This window comes from Dipodomys merriami, unplaced genomic scaffold (genome assembly GCF_024711535.1).
Source record: "Dipodomys merriami isolate MVZ:Mamm:240054 unplaced genomic scaffold, mDipMer1.0.p SCAF_8, whole genome shotgun sequence".
Taxonomy (NCBI): domain Eukaryota; kingdom Metazoa; phylum Chordata; class Mammalia; order Rodentia; family Heteromyidae; genus Dipodomys; species Dipodomys merriami.
This window is the reverse complement of record NW_027206401.1, coordinates 6,254,860-6,277,814: the sequence shown is the minus strand read 5'-3', so window position 1 is coordinate 6,277,814 and position 22,955 is coordinate 6,254,860. Positions and strand designations below refer to the sequence as shown.

At 48.0% G+C, this 22,955-nt stretch overlaps 1 protein-coding gene across 12 annotated transcripts in view; it reads left to right on the top strand.

The window, feature by feature from the left end:
• Window positions 1-22,955, top strand: part of Sytl3 (synaptotagmin like 3) — a 60,254-nt gene that overhangs the window by 1,998 nt on the left and 35,301 nt on the right. For 2 of the 12 annotated variants that reach the window (XM_070010421.1, XM_070010413.1), the window contains exons 2-5: window positions 3,458-3,546; window positions 11,108-11,659; window positions 14,088-14,306; window positions 21,532-21,596. In XM_070010421.1, coding sequence (XP_069866522.1) covers window positions 11,550-11,659; window positions 14,088-14,306; window positions 21,532-21,596 — 394 coding nt within the window. In that variant the 5' untranslated portion in view covers window positions 3,458-3,546; window positions 11,108-11,549. Of the gene's footprint in view, window positions 1-3,457; window positions 3,584-8,671; window positions 8,693-10,411; window positions 10,524-11,107; window positions 11,660-13,550; window positions 13,580-14,087; window positions 14,307-14,781; window positions 14,800-16,905; window positions 16,946-19,317; window positions 19,345-21,531; window positions 21,597-22,955 lie in introns of those variants that run through there. The other 10 variants (XM_070010419.1, XM_070010420.1, XM_070010415.1 and 7 more) reach the window with 9 other exon arrangements.

Genomic DNA, 22,955 nt, shown 5'->3' with positions numbered 1-22,955 from the left:
TCAAGTTCCGCCCCCAGTGACGCCAGTCTTTGCCAGCCTCTCAGCTTGCTGTCCACAATAGCCCTCGGCCTCAGCCCAGACTCTAAACTGTAGAAGTTCTAATATTTTCTTACTCTGTCTTCAGTTGTTATCTGAATTATGTTAGCCCCTGAATTTATACTACAGAATGTGGCTTTATTTGGAGGAAAGACCTTTGCTAATCAAGGTGAAATGAAGTCACATGTGTGGGCCTGAAGTCAGTACATTTGTGTCCTTATAAGAGGAGTTTCGAGCTGGGTGCAGGTAGCTCATGCCTGTAATCCCATCTGCTCAGGAGCCAGAGATGAAGAGACCAGGCCAGCATAGGGAAAAAGTTCTCAAGCCCTTCATCCCAACAGAAAAGGCTGGGTTTAGTGATGTACATCTATCACCCCCACTCTGCAAGAAACATAGAGGATTTGGGTCTAGGCCATCCCTGAGTATAAAGCAAGACCCAATTTCCAAAATAAGCAAAAAAGGGCAAGAGGCATGGTTTGAGTGGTAGAGCCTGTCTAGCAAGCACCAAGCCTCGAATTCAAACTAATAAAAAAGAAAGAAAGGAAGTTCAGGACACAGAGGGGTACAAAGAAACTACCATGTGAAGACACAGAAAGAAGATGGCTGTCTACAAATCGAGGAGAAAGATCTATCCAACCCATCCCACATCCAGCCAGACCATGGACTTCCAGTCTCCAGAACCGTATGAAGAGGGCGTTTCTGTGGCATTTTCGCAGCAGCTGGAGCACAGGGACACACCTGCCTTGGAGATCATGATTCTCAGTCCAGAAACATTTCCTTCCAAGTATTCCAATTGGTTTAGCATCTCATGCTTTAGACCTAGAACGTTGCTACCAAGTAAATACCAGTTCCTCTTTCCTGAGGATTTCTTTCGAGAAATCCTCAACCATGGGCACTGTGTGTGATACATAACAGATACACAATAAACATTTGTGGATGAATTGATCAAACGGTAACACGAGGAGGAAACCTCGGGCCCTCACTAGGAAAGGTCTCAGAGACCCTGAGGGATTTGGGTAAGGTCACTCAGCCCTGTCTCTTCCCACAGCCTATCCTCTGAGCTTTCCCACTCCAGGTCCCTCCCCCAATCTCCTACCCCCTCCCCCACGGGTACAATTCACCATTTCTGGACAGTATGCCCAGGACATGGAAGAATGAAATTTCAGAAATGAGCTTAATCGATTACCATGTGACCCGGTGGACAGATGAAGAAGCCAAGGCTGGAAGGGTTCTGATAGGTGTAGTGAGAGCCACGCTGAGTACCTTAATTCCAGCCATCACATGACTGGGCAAAAATAACATGTTTTTTTTCAATTCGAATACACATTAGTTCACTCTCAGGAGTGAGTCTGAAACCCCCAAAGAGCCCATTAGGGAATGAGAAAGCCTGCCCACAGAACAAAGGAATCTGTAATATATGTACCTGAGAAGGACTCAAATCCTGAATATGCAAAGAACTTCTACAAATCAATAGGAAATGAGCCAACTGAAACACACACACACACACACACACACACACACACACACACACACACACACACACACACACACACACACACACACACACACACACACACACACACACACACACACACACACACACACACACACACACACACACACACACACACACCCCTACTGTTGATCTCTTGTCCCTGAGGGCAAGTTAAGTGGAGGTTTTTAAAGGCAGACACTGCAAAATTGACTTATGCTTAGTGTGTGTGTGGGGGAGGTTAGGGCCCCACCAGATGAGAAGGCAGCTGTGGTGCTGACTATCTCTTAATTTAAACAGAAGTGAAAGGGGATTTGTGACCCAGGTGGGTTGTAAAGCAGGACATCACAGTTCAATGATTTGCTTTCACGGTGTATTTTCTCTTTTCATAAGCTCCTGATGGCACTCATTGTAAAATTCCAGGGGCCTCTGCTGTAAAGTTGGGCCCTGGGGACAGGGTGGGTGTTTCACTATAAAATGTTCAGAACGCGCCGCCTCAGTAAACATCAGGGGACCGTGTATCAAACCCTAACGCGGGGCCATTCTGCGCCCACTGGGATGGATGAGAAAGGCAGACGGGAGCGAGTGTGGGCAGGATGGGGAGCAGCGGGTGCTTGTGTCTGGCAGGAGTGTGAGAAGAGTCACGTGGGCACAGCCTGGGAGCCGGAGTCTCACCGCACACACAACCAACGGACAGAGACTCATCCTGAGCACAGAAACAGCTATTAACAGCACGACAGAGAAATAATTTATAGATGAGAAATAATGTATAGCAATGCAACACAGAAATGAGAATGAGCCGCGGTGTGTCGGCAGGCAACGCTGAGCAAACGCCGGCCTGGAAGAGGTTGTACCGGTGATTTCATTTGGATGAAGTGTAAACACAGGAAATAGAATGGCTGCTGTCACGGGGACAGGCACCTGCGGGGAGGAAGATGGGCTGGGAGAAGGGAAGGGCTTGGGGGATGCCATTCACGTCCTGTTTCTGGATGGGCTGTGGTGTGGGCACCTTTCGGCACTCACCAAGTCGGATATCATTGTCCATGTGCGTCTCTAACAGGAGACACCGACTGGGAATGTCAAAGAGAACAGACAGCTGTTCCTCGCTGTCCTGGAAACTGGAAGCCCAAGGTCCAGGAAGTGCCTTGACCTTGGAGTGTCCAATGCAGGTGTCTGCTGTGTTCTAACCTAGAGGAAGGCATCAAGGGAAGAAAGAGGGAGGGGGGAAGAGGAGGGCAGAGGAGAAGGGGAGGGGGAGGGGGAGGGGACAAACTCATCGTTGCCTAAGGAAGCCACTGTCATGGCAAACCACCTCACAGTGTAATCACCTCTGAAAGATCTCATCTCTGAAAGCTGCTAAGACAGCGGCGGCCGCACTTAACGCGGGCTTGGGAGTCACGCCACAGCCCTGGGCTTAGGATTTATATTCTGTGCGCACGCTATATGTTACACACACACACACACACACACACACACACACACACACACACACACACACACACACACACACACACACACACACACACAACCAACAAAATGAACTCAGAAAACCCCATGGCAGGCGTGTGGTGAATGGATTCTGAGTCAGCAGATGTTCTCTGAGAGGTGTCAGCCCCTGGAGGATGGCTGTGCTCTGGGGGTGTCGGGCAGGGTAGGAAGCACTCCATCAGATCCACTTGAAGGGCGCGGACCACACAGGTACCGCGCGGCCGGGAGATGCTGTCTCCGGGAACGCAGGGAACACAGGCGCACAGCTGCGCCAGCGCCGGCTGTCAGCCCATGAACTTGGTTGCTCCCGGCTCTCGGGCCGGGCTCCCAGGCTCCCGGTGTGGTTTGGGGGTGGTTCTTCTGCCCGGTCCTTGGTGACGTGGGAGGAGCACTCAGTGGCACTCAGTGGCCACAGGCACTGCTTCTGCCTGCACCCGACAGGAAGGAACGAGAAGCCAGCCAGCTACACTGTGAAGAGGAAGCAACTTCTCCTCCCCTCAGCTGACTCGGGTCTCCTGAAGCACGAGGAGGTAGGATGAGGGATCGAGGTCAGCCGGGATGGGGCAGGTACATATGAAAACTTTTTATTTTTGTTGTTGGTCATGGGGCTTGGACGTAGGGCCTGAGCGCTGTCCCTGAACTTCTTCTCTCAAAGTGAGTGCGCTCTACCACTTTGAGCCCCAGCACCACTTCCAGTTTTCTAGTGCTTAATTGGAGATTCAAGTCTCATGAACTTTCCTGCCCTGGCCAGTTTCAAACCACCATCCTCAGATCTCAGCCTCCTGAGTAGCTAGGATGACAGGCATGGGCCACGGGGGCCGGCTGAGATGACAGCTATTGTAACTTTCCTTAAACTGGAAACTTGGAAAAGGTAGGAAGTAAAATTCATAATAAATTGGACAAAAGATGACTTGTCAGTTTACAGGATAAATACATTTAAAATGTAGAAATTGCCGTGTACCAGTGGCTCACAGTTATAATCCTAGCTAATAAAGAGACTGAGATCTGGAGGATCAAACTTTGAAGCTTGACTGGGCAGAAAGTTCTGAGATTCCATCTCCAGCCTACAAAAAGCTGGGCTGGAGTTTTGGCTGACATGCGAGGGCAACAAGTAGGCTCAGCAAGCGTGAGGCTTTGATTCAAACCCTAGTCCCTGCAAATCCAAATGAAACACACCCCCAAACTAGTCAGAATTGTTTAAATTATATGGAGGAGGCTACTTTAGGATTCATTTAAAAAAAACACGAAAACACTACTTAACAGCAATATAGCTATTTATTTGAAACAGAATCTTGCTCTGTAATAAGTTGGCTTCAAACCTACAGTCCTGCCTTTGCCTCCCAGATGCTGGGATTACAGGCATGCACCTCCAGGCTCCATTGGTGTGAACTGTTTAGACTATTACTTGATGCTTTTGTCATTGGCATGAATCAACTGCACTAACTCCGAACATTTGGATCACCTATAATCTGTAGGTCGGAGGTGGAATATAATTTGAGGGTAAAGAAATTAACTAGAGTTGAAATTAAAATTCCTTTCATGAAACGTCTTTACCACACATTTTGGTAAGAGAGAAACAGATGAAAGTACACAATAGGTACTAAAGATCTATTACAAAATTAGAATTGGTGTAGAAAAAAATTATTCAGCCAAAATACTTGGCGATTGTAACCTTTCAACTTCCGTGCCTGAAACAAAAACAGAGAAGCTGGCCAGAGAAGGTACTTAATAAATAGTAGTTGTTGGACCAATGTTGAACATAAGAACAGTTATGACTAGTTCCTATTAATATCAATGATCATTTTGTCCTCCAGAAGAAGAGGTCAGGTTTTTTTTTTTTTTTTTTTTTTTTTTTTGTCGGTCGTGGGGCTTGAACTCTAGGCCTGGGCACTGTCCCTCAGCTCTTCACCTCAAGGTGAGCACTCTACCACTTGAGCTACAGCGCCACTTTCGGAGATAGGAGTCTCACGGTCTCTCCTGCCCGGGCTGGCTTTGAACCGCGATCCTCAGATCTCAGCCTCCTGAGTAGCTAGGATTACAGGCGTGAGCCACCAGCGCCCGGCAAGAGGTCAGGTTTAAGCTGAGAAAATCACGGTTTTTCTTTTGCATTTTCAAAATTATTTTTAAGTAGTTGAACAAAGTTGTACCACATCAGTTTATAAGTACAATGCGCCTTGACCGAGGGGAGACACGGTTACCGTCCAGAGTCCCCCCAAATAACAAGGAACACAGACTTCCCTTGAGTGCGGGCTCTCCAGCCTCTCCGGGCTTCACGGTGCACGCCACACGTGTGTTTGGATGTGAATATTACATGTGCACACTTGGAAAGACCAACTTGACACACATGGGCATGGGCGGGGGCCTGGCACCGGAAGGAGGCAAAGCTGGGACTTCACAGGCTTTCTGGAAAGCCCACCTTCCTTTACTTCCTCTTGGTAACATGTATCTTTGAAGCCCGTGAATAGTGCCCCTCCCAGGCTTCCTGTGGGTAGGAAGGAGAGACAGGAGGTGTTCTTTGTCTATCTTGGGGGGTGTTATTTTCTGTGGGTGTCATCTTCCATTAAGAATCTGGCCAGGCAAAAGCGAAAGGATGACATTTCAGGGTAGACGTCCAAGGCCAGTGCAGCGCTCAGCTTCTCCCCTGTGTGAGGCGAGGCTGTGGCTGCCAACATGGAGAGGCTTCTCAAGGAAATGGCTGTGGTGAGGGCCGCACGGAGGGCGCTCCGTCATTTCCTGAGAACGCGGGGTGCTGGTGGCTTCTGCAGCGGGGCCCCAGCAGGGAGGGGGGGGAGGATCCGTCCTCCCCCACCGCTGCCTGAGCACAGAGAGCATGATTCATCTGCAAGGAGAGAATCTCTCCCTTTCTCACTCGCCTTTTTCCTTTTCTCCTCTTTTACCTTTCTGGTTACTTTGCCACCAGCCAGACCTCAAGGCCCAGGTCAAGGCTTCCGGGCAGGCCAAGGAGAGCAGGCTGTTCCGTAACTACAGGAGCTGCGTGTGTTTAAGTAAGCTGAGACGGCTTTAGTCACCATGAGGAGAGACCTTGGCGACACCAGTACATTGGCCGCGTGCTGACAGACGTGCGGCTCTTTCCATCTCCTGGCAAAGTTGCCGTCTCTCCCCTCTAGGAAGTTTCTCCTGGTCCCACCGGTCCTTTCTGCCCTCCCCACACGTGAACCTTAAACCATGAGCCTCAGGAGCCCGACCTCCTGGGGAACGAGGAGCTTAAGTGTGAGCCTCCAATACCGGGGCTAAGTTCTTTTTTATTTTTTATTTTTTGTGAACATACTGTACAGAGGGGTTACAATTACATGGGCAGGATAATGCGTACATTTCTTATCAAGCATTGCAGCCTCCTCCTTTGTTTACCCTTCACCTCCCTTCCCAGCCTCCCCCCCCCATCCTCCCCGGCCCCCCGCCCCCACCAACGTTGTAAAGCTCGTTTTGGACATGACAACTTGTACTTCTCATTGTTGCAACAGGTCCACCTGTATCCTTAAACAACTTGTTTTTCCCCATCTCCTCTACATGTTATACTGACATCAAATATAGTGAAAGCAGGTTATACTGTGGGGGAGGGACATACAAAGCAACAAAGAGATAATCTTATAAATGCGTTAGAAACACATGCATGAAAGAAAAAAACATTAAAATACATATCTAAGGGTTCATTTTCCTAATATCACATTATCTGACCTTTTCCGCTTGACTCCTACATATACTAGATATTGCAAATAAGGGAAACCATGGCACCTATGTTTATTTGGGCCTGGCTTACTTCACTTAATATAATTTTTCCAAGTTTTTCCATTTCCTAACAAATGGGGCAATGTCATTCTTTCTGATGGAGGCATAGAATTCCATTGTGTATATATACCACATTTTCTTGATCCATTCATCTACTGAGGGGCATCTGGGCTGGTTCCATATCTTAGCTATGGTAAATAATGCTGCAATAAACATAGTTGTGTAGTTCTTTTTTTTATTTTTTGGTTGGTCATGGGGCCTGAACGCTGGGCCTGGGCGCTGTCCCTCAGCTCTTCAGCTCAAGGCTAGCGCTCTACCACTAGCACTCTACTGAGCCACCTTCCCAGCCCGGCTAAGTTCTTTTTAACTGTTGATTGAGATTAGGCTGACAGGACAAGTGGTAGAATGCAGAAGCAGCCACAAATTTGAAAGTTCAAGGGCCAAGGAAATTGACCCGTAAGTCTCTGTGTGGGAGGGCAGGTCTTGAACCCAGGGCCTGGATCATGAACGAGATGTAAGAATCTGCTGAATGAGTGAGATTATAAATATTATCCAAGGGAAAAAAATAGATTTGGAAACATGTACCAGTGGCTCACGCTCAGACTGCGATCTGGAGAGGGTGGTTCAAAGCCAGCGTGGGGAGAAAAGCTTATGAAACACTTACCTTCAGTTAACCACCAAGAAGCTGGAAGTGGAGCTGTGGCTCAAGTGGTAGAGTGCTAGTCTTGAGCAAAAAAGCTCAAGTGCCCAGGCCATGAGTTCAAGCCCAGTACCGGCACTATTTTTTTTTTTTTTTTTTTTTAGATTTAAGATGTAAGTAAAGTGTTATCCAGTCCTTATTCCCTTGAGTTTCTCAAGGCCTATAGAAGTGAAGATCTAAATCAGTGGTTTGGCTGAATGTTTGGGGAAATTAGAATCGAAGTGTCTAATGATCAAGAGTAACCACAGTGGGACAGGGACTGTGGCTTAGTGGAAGAGTGCTTGCCTTGCATGTGTGAGGCCCTGGGTTCGATTCCTTGGTATCACATAAACAACAACAACAACAAAAGATTAATTTAAGGGCTGGGAAGGTGGCTCAGTGGTAGAGCGCTTGCTTTGCATGCCTGAGGCCCTGTGTTCGATTCCTCAGTACCACATAAGCAAAAAGAAAAAAGCCAGAAGTGGCACTGTGGCTCAAGTGGTAGAATGCTAGCCTTGAGCTGAAGAGCTGAGGGACAGTGCTCAGGCCCAGAGTTCAGGCCCCACAACCAGACCCCCCAAAAAAGATTAATTTAAAAAAAAAGAGTAACCATAGCTGGAAGGATTTGGAAGACTCATACTTCAAGTTTTCTAAGCTTTGGCCTTATATCAGCTTGGAAGACCAGAAAACTCCCTGATCAATATCTGAGATGCATTCAGTGAATCATAAGTTATTTTTGCAGTTTATGAAAAGACTTTTTTTTTTAATTACTTTACTATGTACCCTATTAGTGAGTACACCAGGTTGCATTTTCTCAAGTCACAAATGAAGCACAGGATTATCTCTTTCTCTCTCTGACTCTTCTTAGAACCTCGGTATCAGCTGTCTTTTGGAAGATTCGCTTTCTCACGCCGTCTGTGATACTGTCTACGAGGGTGCTGGTAGTGCTGAGCAGTGCAGAAGATGTTGCCAAGTTGTTCTGTCATGGTTCCTCGCTCAAAATGATTTTTTTCTTCCCATTTGGTTTTCAGAATGTGGTGATGTGTGTCTTCATTACTATTCCCAGGATCTGGTGGAGGGGTGGGTTTTCTGTGTTCCTGTGGGATGTCCACCCTGGAATGGCCACAGAAGGGTGGACATTCTATCATCCTGCCACTCGATGTTGAAGCAAGCTTCAGATGGCTATGAGAGCCATCTGGAAGAGAAGAATAGGCAGACTGATGACAAGCAGGCCATCCTGGGCTCTGTAGGTAGGTCATGCTGTGAGCCTGCCATCTTACCTCCTTAGTGAATCCATTTTATGCTATCTCCTTAGCTTTACTTTGTAATCAGTTCAATAGTGATTCCTGGAGCACATTTGTCTTAGTCCTCCTACCTTGAGGGTGCTCTGTATTTTTTACTGTCAACTATGTATATCTTGATTTTTCATTGTAATTGTTTCTCCATGGCTACTAGGAAGGTCAGAATTTATTTAATGCTCAAGCACAGTGGCTGTTTCCCTCCAGCTTCCCGGTAGAACCATCTGCCCCCTTTTCTTTCCCACAGCTGAGTCTCTCTGACTTTTCCATTTCTGTGTGCTTTTACTGTATATTTTTGTTAGGAGTAGATTAGAGTACAAAAAACAAAACAGTTGGTCAAGCCATGTGCCATGCCCTAAGCACACAGAACAAGGCCTGGCACTTGAAAAGTGCTCAGTAAATATTTACTGGATGACTGGATGGTTCTGGAAAATACACTCCTCTCTCTTGTCAGTAAGTGGAAGTTTGTGTCCACAAGGGGGAGCTTGAGCTCCCACTTCTGTCTGGAAAGGGCGCTTCCTTGGCCCATGGGCGGGAGTGAGGGAGTGTTGAGGGGTGTTTTGTCATGACATTTGGAGCCTGTGTTTCTGGAATGCAGAAAGCCCAGATATCTGATGAGCAAGCTTTGGAGGATTCCCAGGTTCCTCTGGTGGAAGCACTCTGTGCGGATATTACCAGCCCAGGATCACTCTTACCGTACCCAGCTTCATGAAGAGCTGGAGAACAGAATTCCAACAGCCACGGGAAGAGAAAGCCACAGGGCTCACACCCCATGTTTGGAGGACCTCATTCAAAGTACCTGAGAGTCTTTAAATGGCCAATAGCTTGTGACCCAGAAGTGTGTTTAGTAGAGTAGAAATAAGAGAACAAGAACTGAAGGTGAAGTTTAAAAGGCAGTGAAAAGATGGAGAACTTGCTCCTGATCACTTGACTTGGCTGTCTTTGATTGTTTTCCACTTTGCCAGAACCTCAGAGCCTCAGGAAATGAAGCCCTGCATGCTCAGCTGGACACCGGAATCAAAGGGCACCAGACTTTGCCCCTGGTGGCACCAAGAGGTGCTGGCCCCCTGGTCAGAGCTCAGTCTCCTGGCTCCTGGCTCCTGGCTGTCTTTGCAGGAAGTCTTTGGAGAGTAGGAACTTCAGTGCATTTTACTGGAGACTAGAGGCTAAGTCATCCCTTTCCAGTACTCTGAGTTTTCCTGTTCACAGAATCTCTGTAATTAGAGCAAGTAATATATCACAGCTTTATCTTATGATAGATAAACTAATAAATATGGAATCACTTAAGCCAATCAGTCCTTAGAAGGCAGGCCCGTGCCATTTAGGTGGGGAAATAGTACATGATTATGTTCATTAGCTTTTAACCAGAATTTAGCTTTTCCTTAGATTATGGCAAAAACCTAGTAGAATGAGCAGGACTTACAATTTGGTCCATAATAGAAAGCACAGATATTTTCACACTGTATTATGTGTTGTATCTCAAAATTCTGTTCACACGGATAGCATTTTGAAACTAGGGAAATCTTCAGATTACTCCCAGATCTTATTTCATACATCCCTGATCACACAGAATTGTGTGTGTGTGTGTGTGTGTGTGTGTGTGTGTGTTGTACGTGCTAGTGTGCGGGTTTACACTCAAGGCTTCTCTTTCTCATTTATCTTTTTGCTCAGGGCTGGCTAATAGGGGGTAAAGCGGTAATGTTTTAGATTATGCCTGTAATCCTTGCTACTCTGGAGGCTGGAATTTGAGGATCATGCTTTGAAGCCAGCTCAGGCAGGAAAGGTCAGTGAAACTTTAATCTCCAAGTAATCACTAAAAAGCCAGAAGTAGAGCTGTGTCTTAAGTGGTAGAATGCTAACCTTAAAAGCTCAGAGACAGTACCCAAGCCCTGAGCTCAAACCCCAGTACTGGTACAAAACAAACAACATCAAAAAAGAAAATCCATGTTTTAGATGTGTTTGGAAGTTTTGAATATAACAAACCTTCCTTTATGAAATTTAAAAACTTACATTATCATCACCAAAGAAAAGGTAAAGATTTAACTGTGTAGGGGCTGGGAAGGTGGCTCAGTGGTAGAGCGCTTGACTTGCATGCTTGAGGCTCTGGGTTCGATTCCTCAGCACCACATAAGCAGGAAAAAAAAGTCGGAAGTGGCGCTGTGGCTCAAATGGTAGAGCGCTAGCCTTGAGCTGAAGAGCTGAGGGACAGCGCCCAGGCCGAGTTCAGACCCCACGACCGGACCCCTCTCCCCCCCCCAAAAAAAAACAAAAAAGATTTAACCGTGTAGACCAGTTTGTTTTAATCTCTGTAAAGCTGTGAAGCTCTCAAGCTGGGAAAACTGATACTATTTTATTTTTCTCCTGCAGGTATTAATCAGGTTGGGCTTTTAACCGTGCTGGGCTCACCTGGAGGCTTTTTCAAGGAGGCATTGTCAAGCATTCTTTCTGCTACTTCTGAAGTTCTTCCACGTGGCGATGACTTCCGCTTCACAGGAATTATCTGCTAGAAGCCATGCATGATTTGTAACGATCTCTGGCAAAATCTCAGGAAAAGATATACTCTTGTCTCAGGCCGATGTGAGAGGCGGTGGCGGAGCCTGAACGCAAAGGCTGCTCTGAGGACAGAGGCACCGCGGCTGGGCGCCTGCTCCTCCGGAGGAGCATGACACCGGCAGAAGGGGAAAAACAACCACAGCAAGCACGCGGGCACCAGTGAAATCGGAGAGGGCTCTTTCCAGAACACAGGGTTCCAGCTGCACTGGGGCTCAACTGCAGGGCCCTGAAACCCTTCCCACGTGGGTGGAAAAATATGGCCCACCAAGTAGATCTGGAGTCCCTGAAGGAGTTAGAGCGCGAGGTCATTCTCCAAGTCCTCTATCGAGACCAGGCTGTTCGGAGCAGAGAGGAGGAGCGGACTCGGTAAGCTGTCTTCAGAGGTGTGCTGTCCCCCACTCTTTCTTCAGTGGGCTGAGCTGTCCTCAGCGGGGTACACTACAGGTACCGATCTATGGGACGTGGCTTTTTCTCTGGAGCGGCTGCATTTTGGCTTCTTCACTGCTTGCTGGCCGTTACCTCTGCTCACTGCTGGCTTCGCACCGAGAAGGGTCTGAACGGAGGCTTGGGGGTGGGAATTATTTCTGCAGTGGAGCTAAACTCAGAAGACAGGAAGAAGGGAGCCTGCCCTTGTTATTTGCGTTCATCGGCAGCTTTTGTGTGTTTGTCTATTTGCTCACTTTGGGAGAGGAATTGGAGGGAAACCCTCAGGCTTTTGGAGGGGTCCCGTTCTCCTCCCGCGCCCCTGCCCCCCAACAAGGGGGTCAAGACCTGGGGCTCTAAGTTTTCCTGCCCTTCCTATGGGGGTATCTCAATGCCCAGAGAAGGTGGCTTAGAAACACCATTGCTGTCTTTCTTCTTTGCTCACCTTTCCTTCCCCTTTGGCATGAGGGAAAAACACAGCCTGTGAACCTGCTCAGCCTGTTTTCTTACTGCTTTGCCAATAGGACTCTTCTTTCCTGCTAGCTGGTGTGTGAACGCTTGAAGGCAGTGCTAGGCTTAATCTATAGTTAGCTGGCAAGTCCCATATTTGCCTTTTTTATTCATGCCGATTCTGGGGCTTGAACTCACAGTCTGTTTTTGTTGTTAAATTTATTTATTTTATTAACAATAATAATAATTTTTTTTGCCAGTCCTGGGGCTTGAACTCAGGGAGCTTCTTTTGCTCAAGGCCAGCACTCTACCACTTGAGCCATGGCACCACTTCTGGCTTTTTCTGTGTATGTGGTACTGAGGAATTGAACCTAGGGCTTCATGCATGCTAGGCAAGCACTCTACCACTAAGCCACATTCCCAACCCTATTTATTTTATTTTTAAAATTATCTTTAGTTGTACAAAGAGGTTACCATTTGCATGTCACTTTATAAGTATAATGCAGCTTGGTGGTTTTCCTAGTTTCATGAGCTGTTTTGAACATTATGACTGCATTCAGGGCCTCATGCTCTTGCTTAGCAATTTTGCTCAAGGCTCGCTCTGTACCACTTGAGCCACAGCCCCATTTCCAGCATTTTTGGTGGTTTATTGGAGATAAGAGTCTCATGGAGCCGGGCGCTGGTGGCTCACACCTGTAATCCTAGCTACTCAGGAGGCTGAGATCTGAGGATCGCGGTTCAAAGCCAGCCCGGGCAAGAAAGACCATGAGACTCCTATCTCCAATAAACCACCGAAAACCGGAAGTGGTGCTGTAGCTCAAGTGGTAGAGCGCTCGCCTTGAGCTGAAGAGCTGAGGGACAGCGCCCAGGCCCAGAGTTCAAGCCCCACGACCGACAAAAAAAAAAAAAAAGAGTCTCATGGACTTTTCTGCCCAAGCTGGATTTGAATTTTGAGCCTCCTGAGTAACTAGGATTACAGGCGTGAGCCACCGGCCTCTGCTAAGACCCACCTTTAAATACCCATGCTATGGAAAAGACGAGTTTCAAGAAGTGGATGGAGTGAGGCTGTAGCTCACTTGTGCGGTGAGTGAAAGGCCCAGCATTGTCAGCACCCTACAACAAACCAAAGAAACGGGATGTGTTTGGTTTTGCAGAACGCTTTCAGAATCTGCCAACAAAAATACAACTCGCATAAAATAAAAATGTGGACAACCAAGGCTTGAGCAACGCCAGAGGACATTTTCTGATCCTTTGGAAGATACGATCTTGTTTTTCTAAACACAAAGCAGAAGAAAACAACCCACAAAACCCCCTTTCCTTGTTATTCCAAATTACTTGAAGTGTGTTTGTGTCTTCTCTTCCATGAGAAACTATAATACAGAATTCGACTGGGTGTCTCCGGGCAGTGGTGGGGTGTGCGCTGTAGCTGCGGATCTGGGGATCTGGGGATCTGGGGATCTTCTGTGCCTGCGCCGGGCCGGGTGCTCCCTGAGCCGCCCTCCTCCTCCTCTTCCTCCTCCTCCTCCTCCTCTCCCTCCTCCCCCTCCTCCTCCTCCCCCTCCTCCTCCTCTCCCTCCTCCCCTCCTCCTCCTCTCCCTCCTCCCCCTCCTCCTCCTCTCCCTCCTCCCCCTCCTCCTCCTCTCCCTCCTCCTCCCCTCCTCCTCTCCCTCCTCTCCCTCCTCCCCCTCCTCCTCCTCTCCCTCCTCTCCCTCCTCCTCCTCTCCCTCCTCCCCCTCCTCCTCCTCTTCTCACTGTTCCTGGGCACAAGGGAAGAACCCAGAACAGAAGAGCAGCTCACTCTGTGCACACTCGAGCCAGCCCAGGCCCCCCGGGGGTGGGGACCCGGGGACCCCGGCCTCGCCGTGGTGGGCCTGGGCCGGCACGCCATCCAACCGCATCTCTTTCCGTTCCCTCGTCACAGGAAACTGAAGACGCGCCTGCAGAGCCTGCGGTGGAGCGGGGCGGCCGGCCTGAGCGCGGAGGAGCGGGGCAGGCGCTGTGCGCGGTGCGCACGCGCGCTGGGGCTGCTGCGGGACCGCGGGGCCGCGTGCCAGGGCTGCAGCCACCGCGTGTGCGCCGCGTGCCGCGTGTTCCCCCGGGCGTCGCGGGCCTGGAGGTGCACCGTGTGCTTCGAGGACAGGTGAGGAGGGTCTGGGGGTGCACCGCGTGCCTGGAGGACAGGTGAGGGTCTGGGGGTGCACCGCGTGTCTGGAGGACAGGTGAGGGTCTGGGGTGCACCGCGTGTCTGGAGGACAGGTGAGGGTCTGGGGGTGCACCGCGTGTCTGGAGGACAGGTGAGGGTCTGGGGGTGCACCGTGTGTCTGGAGGACAGGTGAGGGTCTGGAGGTGCACCGTGTGTCTGGAGGACAGGTGAGGGTCTGGGGGTGCACTGTGTGCTTCGAGGACAGGTGAGGGTCTGGGGGTGCACCGTGTGCTTCGAGGACAGGTGAGGGTCTGGGGTGCACCGTGTGCTTCGAGGACAGGTGAGGGTCTGGGGGTGCACCGTGTGTCTGGAGGACAGGTGAGGGTCTGGGGTGCATTGTGTGTCTGGAGGACAGGTGAGGGTCTGGAGGTGCACTGTGTGCTTCGAGGACAGGTGAGGGTCTGGGGTGCACCGTGTGCTTCGAGGACAGGTGAGGGTCTGGGGGTGCACCGTGTGTCTGGAGGACAGGTGAGGGTCTGGGGTGCACTGTGTGTCTGGAGGACAGGTGAGGGTCTGGAGGTGCACTGTGTGCTTCGAGGACAGGTGAGGGTCTGGGGGTACACCGCGTGCCTAGAGGACAGGTGAAGGCTTGGGGGACCGGGCCTCCACTCACCAGGTCTTGGGGGTCCTGAGCCCGGTGCCAGGGCTCCACTCACCCCAGGAGGCCCAGGGGAGGTGCGCTGGCCAGGTGAGGGGTTTGCCCCACTTCCGGCATGTGGCAGGTGGAGGCGGAAGCGTGCTGCTGTGTCCACACTCAGAGCCTTCAGTTTGACTGAAAGGGGATGGGGGCAGCAAGGGGAGAGAGTCGTAATCATCCATCAGTCCCTGTCACAGATGCTCCAGTGGTGAGAGGAGCGGGCACAGGCCGTCTGGGGCCGGCCTATCCCAGGCCTGCCTGGCAGGGCCTGGTTACCACCGAGAGTCATTGCTGCCTGGCAGGTGCTCTGCACTGTGGAGGTTCTGCTTTCTTTCCTTTGTGAAGATATTTCTAGATGGTTCTCTCCTTCCTGGAGCCCAGGGTGGTTACAGGGGTAAGGAGGTGGGAGGGAAGGGTGGGGGAGAGACAGGGAGACAGAGACAGAGACAGACAAGAAAGAGACAGACAGACAGGAGAGAGACAGAGAGAGACAGAGACAGAGGAGAGACAGGAGAGAGAGACTGGAGAGAGAAGAGAGAGAGCAAACCTCATTGCAAAGGCTGGCATGCTGAGTCTTTATCTTCTTCCTATTTAATTCATAGCCCAAGTAAAGAAGTCAGTGTTTTCCAGCAAAAGCAGTTTCTAGGTATCTGTTAGAAAACTCAGTGTTTGTGTGTGTGTGTGTGTGTGTGTGTGTGTGTGTGTGTGTGTGTGTGTGAATTCTATGGCTTGAACTCAGGACCTGGGCACTGTCCTTGAGCAACTTGTGCTCAAGGCTACAGCTCTACCATTTGAGCCACAGCTCCACTTCAATTTGGCGGGTGTGATTTATTGGAGAGAAGAGTCTCATGGACTTTCCTGCCCAGGCTGGCTTTGAATGGTGATTGCAGATCTCAGCCTCCTGAGTAGCTAGGATTACAGGCATGAACCACCAGCGCCCAGCTCTCTTAGAAAATTTTTGACAAAGCCAACTCTCCTCAAATCTGATCACGTGCCTAAGGTAGAGTTCCCTTTCTTCCTTTTGGGAGATATTTTATTTCTAAATAATTTTTAGTATATAAAAGCATGTTTCAGTTTCCTGCTTTGTAATGGCTGATGATGCACTTAACTCTGGAATGTAGGTTCATGTGGGTCTCTTAACCAATGCCTTGGTTTTCTTAGACCTTCATATACCCGCTTCAGTAAAAGTGCAGGGCTGGAGGCCAGGGAGGTAGGAAGCCAAACACAGCCGGCCTAAGCTGAACACTCAGTGCAGAAATGACACCTTCCATTTACCAAACTGACATTTCTTTGAACCTTTCAGTGGTGAAATTGTTAAACTCATTTGAACACAGAACTGATGTCTTCAAAGTACTGAGTTTGAAACAAAGGCACATATTTGACTTGAATGCTCATTGTTCAAAGCAAGAATGGGCTGGTTTCTGTTGGTTGGGTGGGGGGAGTGTACAAGGAGGATACCATCACAGAACTTAGCAGAAGGGAGGAAGAACACAAGGCACATTTGACTTGGGAATCGATTCTCGGAGACCTGGAAGCAGCTTCTCAGTGTTGCTGGAGAGCTGTCAGGGCTCAGGGGCAGAATGGAGAGGTTCCCACTGCAGGTCTGGTGCTGGCGTCTGTCCTCCAAAACCTGGAGAGCTGCTTTCTTGGAGACCTTGGCATTCATCCATGTAGGTTCCTGTCCCTTTGAAGGGCTTACTGTAGTTCATTTGTTCAGCCAGAAAAGTGGCTCTGCCTGCTCTCTCTGTCCTTCGTTTCGCTGCAGTGACGGATCGGTTACCCTTGTCTCTCTGGTTTTCTGGAGCCTGTGCCCTTCAGACCTTGGTAAGCTTGAGAGCAAAGACCAAAGCAGAAGCGTGAGCTGCCCTGACCACGTAGCGCTGATGCCAGCCAGGACTCTCCAGAGAGCTGATCATGATTCTAAACCATTTCTAGAAAGGTCTGCAGACTTTTTTTCCCTATTCTATCAACTGCCTAGATTTGAAATCTAATGAGAAACCATACCGTAAAGGCATTAAGTTATTCCCCAGCTGCCTTCTTCTCCTAAGAGTTAACTGTAAACTAAACGTCAAAACAGGAGAATGGGGCTTAATCAATCTCCATGGAAGCTGGGCTGTTGCAATCCCCACCTCAAGGGCTCCGTGTAGGAGGGCGGCATTGTAACTTGACCTTCTAAGTACACTGAGGATCATTTTTAAAGCCCCAGCTTCCTTATTTTGAAATAAGGATGTTTTTCAAAATGTTTAAGGTACTTGCAATGGCTACTGTGAGTGAATTAACACCGGAAGCTGTGTGGGGAGAGAGTTCAGTTTATAACAACATATGCTTTCTGTCTCTTCACCATTCTTGCCTTCTCTCTAGCTTTGGCCCCTGTTGGCCACCATACAATTTGAGAACCCAACAAGGAAGTTTAGACTTCTTCCCTCTTATATCCTGGGACCTAGTGAAGGATATTGATGCTGCTTATGATACCTTTGCTTCTCCCTTGTTTTAGTTTGGTTTTGATCAGGTACTGGAGCTTGAACTCAGGACCATTCAGTTGGCTTTTTTGCTCAAGGCTGGCACTCTACCACTTGAGCCACACCTCCACTTGGGCTTCCTAACTGCTTTGGAAAGTGATGGCTGAAATCTTGGGATGTGGTTGGGCCTGGTCAGGCAGGGAGCCTGCTCAGAGGAAGAAAATCTTCACCTCCATTTTGCGTTAGGGGTGAGGCCAGGAGTGTGTTTGGCAAAGAGAGATAAGGAGACTTGGTTCTATAGCTCTTTATGTGTTGGAGCTGTGGACCATGTTAGGGAATTTCTTTATCCAGTGAATGAATGGAGACAAGCCATTGGGTTTGGCAAGCAAGAATCCCAAAAGGAATCCAGGGTATCAGCTGAGTGTGCAAATCAACTGAGGAGTTCTACACCGATGGTATTTGTCAGGTGGAGATGGCTGGTTGCTTTGGAAGAACAGAGACAGGCAAGTGGATGTTAAAGACAGCTCCTGATTGGCTGTGGGAGCCTGAGTGGGGTTCTGGGTCCCTGGTAAAACATAAGCAGTGTACACATGGCCCTTGGAGGGGCGCAGGGAAGAGTCTGTCGCATTCGTGGCAGTCCTAGTGACAATATTGAATTCCTGATTGCATCCATTTGGCCAATCTTACCCTTTGCACCTGCCATGTTATATGGCATCTCTTGCCACATTTTAATACCTGTTTCATTTTATATTTATTAATAGAAATTGATTTATTAAACTAACTCTACATTTTAGCCAACTCCAGGGCTTATTGCCCATCCATGATTTCTCAGCCTATAATTTCTTGACTGCAATTTATTTCTCAATTAATGAAAATACCTCCTGCAGGATATTTTCCTGATAAGGCCACATGAATGCCATGCTTTTGGTGCCATTGTGTTATTTGTGAGCCCTTTCCAGTGGCTTTCCCTGCAATAATAACCTCACTGAGTTTGTTTTTAGTCCAAGGTCCCAACCTTTAATTAAGAAATTCAATAGAGAGCCAATCCAGTGGCTCATGCCTGTAATCTTAGTTGAAAGTCAAGGATGAATTGTGGATGAAGGCCAGCTTAGGCAGAAAAGATCATGTGATCCTATCTTGAAACAGGGCTAGAGGAATGGCTTGAGTGGTTGAGCACCAGCCTAGCAAACTCAAGGCTTTGGGTTCAAATTCCATCATTTCCAAAAAGAAAAGAAATTCAACAAATACATCCTTGTCTTTTGAAATTTGGTATTACATAGAGTCATCTAAGACTATTTTTAATTTTTTTATCATCTGGATTTTATGCACTACTGTGTTACTGTCATTAAAAACAGTTTCTAATATCTGTATGGGAGAAGTCACATCACACTGATCTTTATGAAATAAAGAAAATTACTTGGAGCAGATTATTCAGCCCTTTGAGTTTGCCTAACATCTTCTTCAGTTACATCCAGTTATCTTGAGTGTCACTTGTCCTGGCTGCTTAGCGAAGAACTATGCATGAATGAGCTGGCCTTGTCCTCTGTTTGTACTGCCTTCTCCCTTATTATTTCATGGCTTTTTTATTTGCTCACTCTGAACCCTCCAGACTGTTTTTCCCTTCACTGTGGCAACACAGAATTCACTGCTTCAGTATGGATGGTTTCTTAAATCTTTCTTTATTCTGTCCTATTTCTTCATGCTGGCCTGCATTTTTCTTAAGATCTTTCTGGTTCTTTTTCACAGAAGCAGGTCTGCCATGTCTGTGAACATGGGCTACTTCTTGGGAGTTCCCTCTGGTTGCCATAGTGATGCTGGCTGAGCGGCTGCTCCTTGAGTCCTGCCCATTAGGTGTATCCTGCAGATGGTCTGTTGCCAGGTACTCTTGGCTCGTCTCCCCAGCCTCCAGGGTAGGGCTGAGTTTCTGCCCTGTGTCTTTCTCATGGCCTCTATAGGTTGATACATGGGGCCCTGCCCATTTTCTGAGTCAGGGCCTTACACAAGGTTGCATTGAGATGCCCTTTAGCTCATTGCCTAGTTAGATGTTCCACACTGAGAGTCACGGCCTCTATCTTGTGACCATTGGACTGCAGATGGCTCAGGGGCCTTAATGTTCTGTCCTATACAATGTTTTATCCATATCATTTTAATGCTTACTATGGGCTGTGAGCTCACGAGGGTGCGCCTCTCTCTGAACCCCTGCTTCTCCTCTCATTACAGTTCTGCTTGGTGTCTGGGTGCCCAACCCCCAGCTCTATGTCTCTGGAGGGCGTGGCATACATTACACTCTGTCCTGGACGCCATGCATCTTGGATCCCTCTTTAACATGCTGGTAGAGGGCAGATATCCATTCACTCTCGGCTGCAGCCCCTGGGGCTGTGCCTGGCACAGAATGTGTCAGAGGAGACACCTGCTGTTTTTCAGAGGCTGTGTAGAGGGGGACAGTTAATATTTTGCAAGAAGTGTTGGTAGAAGTTTGATAAACATCTCTCTCTATCTTCATCTTGATCCTCTGATTCCTCTCATAGCCTAGGATCTAATCTTATCGATCAGTCTTTTTATTTCCTGTAAGAACATTGAAATCAGATCAGCTGACCTTGTGACAAAGCTCAGGGATTTTATTCTCCTGGAAGCTTCTCGCAGCTTGCTATCTTTGCTGCAGGATTAGCTGGAGTAATGAGGTTTTCAACTATATTGCACATAGGTCTTGCTTATTTTGTGCAGGTACTGGGCCTTGAACTCCAGGCCTCTAGCTTTCACTTGGCTTTTTTACTCAAGGCTTGTGATCAATCACTTGAGCCATACTTCCACTTCTGGCTCTTTGCTGGTTAACTGGAGATAGGAGTCTCATGGAGCTTTCTGCCAGGGACGGCTGTGAATCTTGATCCTCGGAAGTCAGCATCCTGATTAGCTAGGATTACAGGCAGGAAGCACCAGAGAAGGACATTTAACCGGGATTTACCTAGCAGCTGGGCAAATGCATACAGACAAGTCATGTTGCTTTCAGCTTTACAAGCTGCTTTGTCTGATGTTTTTGCAGTTAATGTCGCTAAACATTGGCTGATTGTTTTCACTAGGGATTAAACCCAGGACCTTACGCAGGCCAAGCACCTGTGGTTCCTATAATACACTATTTTTTTTTTCTGGCCCTGGGGTTCAAACTCTGGGCTTGGGCACTGTCCCTGAGCAACTTTTTGCTCAAAGCTAATGCTCTACCACTTGAGCCACAGCACCACTTCCAGATTTTTCTGTGATTAATTAGAGCTAAGAGTCTCACAGGCTTTCCTGCCCAGGCTGGCTTTGAACTGTGATTCTCACCTCTCACCCTCCGAAGTGGCTAGGATTTCAGGCATGAGCCACTGGTGGCCCGGCTTTCATATGGTATACTATTTTAAGGGTGCAGTTTATAATATTTGTGGAAATTTCCCTTTGACATCCTAAAAGGACATTAAGAAGTTTACATTTTTTGAGGTTCTTGGAGATGTAGAAATGTAGAAACCATGGGAGTGAAACACACGGGTGCCTCAGTTTCTGGTTCTGAAGGGCCCTGTGCGTGCCTAGGCTTTGGGTCAGGTCCCCTCGGGCCCCATCCTCGGATCTCCATCGCAGAAGATAGGCCCCAGACTCCGTCAAGGCCCTCCCACGAGCCAGCTCAGTTTGGTCTGCTCTGTTGGCTCATGGTAAATATTCTGGCAAACACAAACTAAAATTAACTTAAAGGTCGTTTTCTGAGGGAAATCTGAGCTTTTCCCTCATGCTGTTGGTTTCCACTGTGAATGTGGTAAATTGGTCATTTTGTGACAACTTTGTTTTCGCTTTTTGTATTTATTCAGGAATATTAAAACTTGCTATTTTGGGTACAAACATCTACCAATAGGCTTGCATTCACATGTATGCATTGCGTGCAGGGTGAAATATGCCGGCCCAGGAGACTCTGGAACTTTGGGGAATCTGTGCAGAAAAGTTTGGTCCTGTGTAAGACTAGTATTTTGTGATATAACCTCCACAACTCTTGGAACCAAATACAAAGCCTCTGTCTGAGGCTTCTTTTCTGCTTGCTTCTCAGAAATGTGAAAATAAAAACTGGAGAGTGGTTCTTCGAGGAACGAGCCAAGAAATTTCCAACTGAAGGTAAGTGCTCTTAAAACCTTTACAAAAGTAATGTGATTCCTAGTTTTAATGTATTTGGTGCTAAGGCTTTATTTTTAAAATGCCTTATGGGCTTAGAATTATCAAAAGATGAATTTAGACAACACGTTTAATCCTAGATTTAATTGGCTTTCACTGTGATCTGGGACTTGGGGTAGCTTCCTCCACACAAATCAAATGAGACTCTGCATCCCTGCGAAGAGCAGGACAGTTGGTTTTGTAAGGTGAGGACTGGGGAGCAGAACAAGAGACAAGCCGATTGGCTAACATTGGTTACTTCAGGTTACGTTTTTGGTCATGATTAAAGACTGTGAAGGTCTTGGAATTATAAACTTAATAAGTTATATGCTATCCTACTCACGTCTGAGCATGACGTGGCGAAGTGATCGGAAGCTGAGATTAAACCGTAGAGAGAACAGATTGTGCTTTGGTCGCCCGGATGCGTGTGTGGAAGCATGACAAACCCCCGACACGGCGGTGTCACCCTGAAGAGGAGGCAGCGCGCCAGGGGGTGGCTCTCCTCATCCCTAGTGGGGGAGGATGAGGAAACGAAGGCGGAGGGCCTGGGAAGGTGGCTCAGTGGTGAAGCGCTTGCCTTGTATGCATGAGGCTCTGGGTTCGATTCCTCAGCACCACATAAGCAGAAAAAGCTGGAAGTGGCGCTGTGGCGCAAGGGGTAGAGCGCTATCTTGAGGTGAAGAGCTGAGGGACAGCGCCCAGTCCCAGAGTTCAGTCCCCATGAAGGACAAAACCAAACAAAACAAACACAAAAAACAACTCATGCTGACTCAGAGGAAATGAGGTGACTTGAAACACATTTGCTAGTTATAGTTAAAATAGAGAAATAGACCATTTGACCTTATCCCCAAATCAGTTGGTGGTAAGGAAAACCTTGTGTTTGATGATCCTTACCATTTCTTTCTTTCTTCTTTGTTATCATTATTCTGTTATCTTGAAGTAGTTGTGCAAGACGCAGCATGTCAGTTTGTGTCACCCGATTTGTTAGGAAATGGAAAGACTTGGAAAAAAATCATATTAAGTGAAGTTACCCAGTCCCAAAGAAATTTAGGTCCCATGGTTTCCCTTATTTGCAATAATTAGCATCCATATAGGATAATCTTATCAGATGAGCTGAACAGCTCAAAAATCCATGTACAAATGACCATAGAAGTTGATGCTAAGTGAAATGAACCCCAAGATATGGACACACGAGGTCTGTCTTTATTGTTACTGTTTTAAATAACATGCATCTTGATCCACGTCACCCCTTCCACGTTCTCTCCCCCCTTCCCCCAACACCCCCCCCTCAAGTTACCAGGCTCCATTTTCACATATGTACAT